Source organism: Corvus brachyrhynchos, unplaced genomic scaffold, assembly GCF_000691975.1.
Source record: "Corvus brachyrhynchos isolate BGI_N302 unplaced genomic scaffold, ASM69197v1 scaffold60, whole genome shotgun sequence".
In the NCBI taxonomy this organism is placed as follows: domain Eukaryota; kingdom Metazoa; phylum Chordata; class Aves; order Passeriformes; family Corvidae; genus Corvus; species Corvus brachyrhynchos.
This window is the reverse complement of record NW_008236767.1, coordinates 5747322-5751421: the sequence shown is the minus strand read 5'-3', so window position 1 is coordinate 5751421 and position 4100 is coordinate 5747322. Positions and strand designations below refer to the sequence as shown.

At 40.2% G+C, this 4100-nt stretch overlaps 1 protein-coding gene across 2 annotated transcripts in view; it reads left to right on the top strand.

Annotated features, from left to right (window-relative positions):
- RPS20 (ribosomal protein S20) overlaps window positions 1-2589 on the top strand; it is a 25433-nt gene extending 22844 nt beyond the window's left edge. For both annotated transcript variants that reach the window (XM_017727476.1, XM_017727477.1), the window contains 3 exons: window positions 1052-1151; window positions 1879-1952; window positions 2366-2589. In XM_017727476.1, the coding sequence (XP_017582965.1) occupies window positions 1052-1151; window positions 1879-1952; window positions 2366-2548 (357 nt within the window). In that variant the 3' untranslated portion in view covers window positions 2549-2589. The remainder of the gene's footprint in view (window positions 1-1051; window positions 1152-1878; window positions 1953-2365) is intronic.
- Window positions 2590-4100: the final 1511 nt, after the last annotated feature.

Sequence of the window (4100 nt, the reverse complement as noted above, 5' to 3'; positions counted from 1 at the left end):
GAGAACCGCATGCGGAGGGGAGGCGGCCGCAGCCCGGCGTGGGCGGTGCTGATCCGGTCTCGTGTCCCTTACAGGGCGGCCCTTGTAAAGGGAATGTGATCAATTAATGCGGTAGGGAACACCTTATCGTCAGTGTGACATCCCATGTTTCATGGAATCACAGAACAGTTTAAGTTGGAAGGGACCGCAGTGGGTCATCCTAGAGCACATGGCGCAGCATTGCCTCCAGACGGCTCTTGAATATCTCCAGTGAGGGAGACGCCACACACAGCCTCTCTGGGCAATCTGCTCCACTGCTCAATCAGCCGCACAGTAAAGAAGTTCTTTATGTTCAGGTGCATCAGTTTCTGCCCGTTGTCTCCTGTCTTACTTGTTGGCACCACCAAGAAGGGCCTGGTTCCGTCCTCTGAGCACCCCCCCAATTTATATTTTATAGAGGCATACATATGTATATTTCATCCCTCTTTTCTTAAAACCTTTCTTTTTCCTTATTTTTACTCCTATTTCATCAGCTCGTTTAGCGCACGTTAATGCCGCATTAGTTGCAAGTGTTTAATCGCTTAAGCTCCTCAAATCAGTTTCCTGAGTGGCCGAATTTCTTTCTGGCCAGGTGCCCCTTTCTGTTCTTGTGGTGTGAGTTGTGGCTGTTTTGTTGGTCAAGTCTTAATTTGTAGTCAGGCTAAGTTTAAGATACATGAAGACTGATGTGGTTGTTTTTTTTTTTTTTTTTTTTTTTGAGGAAAAGGAATGTTTGTGCCAGCTGTCTATAGGCATAGCAGGGAACACCCGGGTGTTGCAGCTTCCCACCGTGAGATGCAGTTAGACACTAAAATTTTGCTTTTCCTTAGAGTTAGGACTTTGCCCTTTCATTCTCTTCCCATTCTTTCTTCCATGCCACCATGCCCTTCAGATATCTCTTCTAGTCAGTAGTTTAATACAGTCCCACAGCTAAATTGTTCTTTACACTCTAGAAATCTGGTTTTAAGAGGCTGTGGATTGTGCTGGTTGGTGTTCACTGTAGTGTCTGATATTTGTAACTTCAACATTTTAGGCATTTAAAGATACTGGCAAAGCACCTGTGGAACAAGAGGTGGCGATTCATCGCATTAGAATAACTTTGACAAGTCGCAATGTAAAATCACTGGAGAAGGGTGAGTAGTACTTTTCTGTTTACTTGGGTAGCTTGTCAAGTAATGAATAATAGGTGCCATGTTTGCATTGCAAAATACAATGTATTGAAACCAGTAAAGATGTTACTGTTTGCCTGTTTGTATGTGCCTTGGCTGGCAAAGTCAACCAAAAGTGCTTCATACACAGAAATATAAATTCAGATTTAATCTGAATTTAATCAGCTGGTGTTTTGGGGGTTTGCATTATGCTGAAAACCTATGTCATAATGACTAATGTATAAGAGTGCAGTTTCTTCCCTTTAGTTTTTGTGGGGAATTTTGAAATAGTTATGACAGTTTGAATGTATAAGAACTGAAAGGCACTGGTTTCTCAATATTTTGTCACTTGCGTTATGAAGAATTTAGTTTAACATTCTTTAAGAAATTATTTAATCTGGTTTAGGAACTAGCTTTGCCGCTGTTTAATCATATAAAAAATACTGTTTGCAGGCTCTTCAGGCAGATAACAGCTTAAATAGAGTTTAAATAGAGTTGTAGTAATGGCTTTGTTTACTGTTGGAACATAATTTTGCTCATCATGCCACAACACTTCCAGTCGTACGTGGTTGGCTATGAGGATAATGCTTAAAATGAATGGCAGTGATCACTCATACGCTATTCTGAGCCAACATTTTGTTTGAAATACTTGCCTAAGAAATCAAGCAAGTAAAACAGTTGCAAACCTGAGCTACTGCATGTCTTTTTTCAGTCTGTGCTGACCTGATCAGAGGTGCTAAGGAAAAAAACCTGAAGGTGAAGGGACCTGTTCGCATGCCCACCAAGGTACTTGACGCTGTTTTCCTGTCTTAAAAGTTGGTTTTCTTTCTGCAACTGTGTGTTTAAAATATCTTTTTTTAAAGAACAGAAGGTGAGATGAAAAGAAGTACTACTAAACTGAGGGTGACCCAGTGAAGAAGATGATTTCACAAGTTGCTTTGATACCTAAAGTAACTAGGTGCAAAACATGTTGAATGTGGAAGGGGCTTTTCTGTTCAGTTTATTTTAATAATGAACTTCTTTTTTTAATGAAATTAAATATGTGGGGAAGGAATGTTAACATCAGTAGACTATAACTTAATAGATAACTTTCTAATGGCATAGGTACCATACAGTATTTAGAGGTGATCATATTTTTATATGATTGTAGATGACTCCTCTCAGTCCATCAGCTAAATAGCTCGTGTTTGACTTTTCAGACCCTGCGGATCACTACCAGGAAGACGCCTTGTGGTGAGGGTTCCAAGACCTGGGATCGCTTCCAGATGCGTATCCATAAGCGGCTCATTGACTTGCACAGCCCTTCTGAGATCGTGAAGCAGATCACTTCCATCAGCATTGAACCAGGCGTAGAAGTTGAAGTTACTATTGCCGATGCCTAAATGATGGTCATCGTTGAATAAAGTTGATTTACAAATTTTCATCACTTGTTTCTTTTCTTATGCGTGCCAAGAGACAGCCCTGGGATGACGTTTGTGAAGGACAACAGAAACCACAATCAGAGAGCTGTGTGAGGATTGTATATTTAAGGAAGAATATGTCATCTGTACATACCAGGAAAATTAAACATGGGCATCATGGTTTCATTGGAGGCTGGCAACGGTATGGTTGTGCAGCACTTTATGAAAAATACATTTTTAATAATTTAGGGGTTTAACTTTGGCAGAAATCTTAGTCTATAGACAGACAAGTACCTGCATTAAAATTGATGTTTAGGGAAAATTACCAAGCTTTCAATTCTTGGTTCTTGCTGTGCAACACTGACTTAGCTTATTTGGCTTTTTTTTTTTTTTCCATATGTGTCACAGTCAAAGGATCCTGGGGGTGCTAGTTATAAAACTTCATAATTTGCGGTGAACACATTGAATTTAACAAGTTTATTTTGACTTGCATGTAGAGTCACAAAACTGAGCTGTGGAAACTACCGAGTTGTCTTTTCAGGTTTAGATTTCCATAGATACCATTAATGCTAAGAGTAAGCTTCAGAAAGCAACAGAACAGCCATTTTCATTGCTGCTTTTAAATCTCTCAAGCAAAGGAACTATGGTTAATTCTTAAACAACAAAACAAAGCCCAGAGTTAAAGAAAACAATTTTGTTTAATCCATTTAAGATTGGATTGCTGCTTCTGCTTCAAGCATAGGAGGGAACTTTAATTAAAACAAGCAGTGATGGTCCTCTGCAAGCCCTTTAGGTCCTGTTTATGTTTGCTAAGACCTGAAACTGACCAAAGCTTGAGCTTTCTTACTCAAGAGATACAAGAGGCCTTCAATTTGCTTAAATTTAAGGCCTTAAAAGGATTCTGACACTCTAGTTATTAGGCTTGAGAGCTTTGGTAGAAGGGAGGTGAGTTAGTGTCAATGTTGTGTCAAGGCTACTTACTTGAGAAACAACTGAGCAGAGGGGGAAATACCCCCCAAAACAAAACACCTGTGTCTTCCTAAAAGTCTGTTCCTAGTAATATGCCACAAATATAAGCTGCCTGACAAATACTTCTAGAGGTAGTTTTAAAATTATTTGTAATATATGGGTTGCTCTTTACCGGGATAAATGGGCAAACAAATAGATGAGATCTGTTGCACTTGCTGGCCTTTGTGTATGATTAGTTACTCAAGTAGCCTTGCTTCTGATTAACGGAGTAGCCCTGTGACTGAAAGCACTTGGAGGGATCTAGGCCGGGCTGGCTGGCTTTGACACCATTTCTGCCTTTGGTTTTTCCTGTTGGTCAAAACCTGTTGCTGTGAAACAGTTTTGTATCAGCTTACAGCTGGCTGGCTGTACCTCTGGCCTACAGAGTGCCTCTTGCGCACACCTAAATGACCTAAAGTCCCATCGATGTTATTTCAGCTGTGGCACTTAAAAGACCAATTTCCTTTGACATCTTTTTACTTGTCTCCAACTTACCCTTAAACACAAATGCAGCTTTACCCTTGTG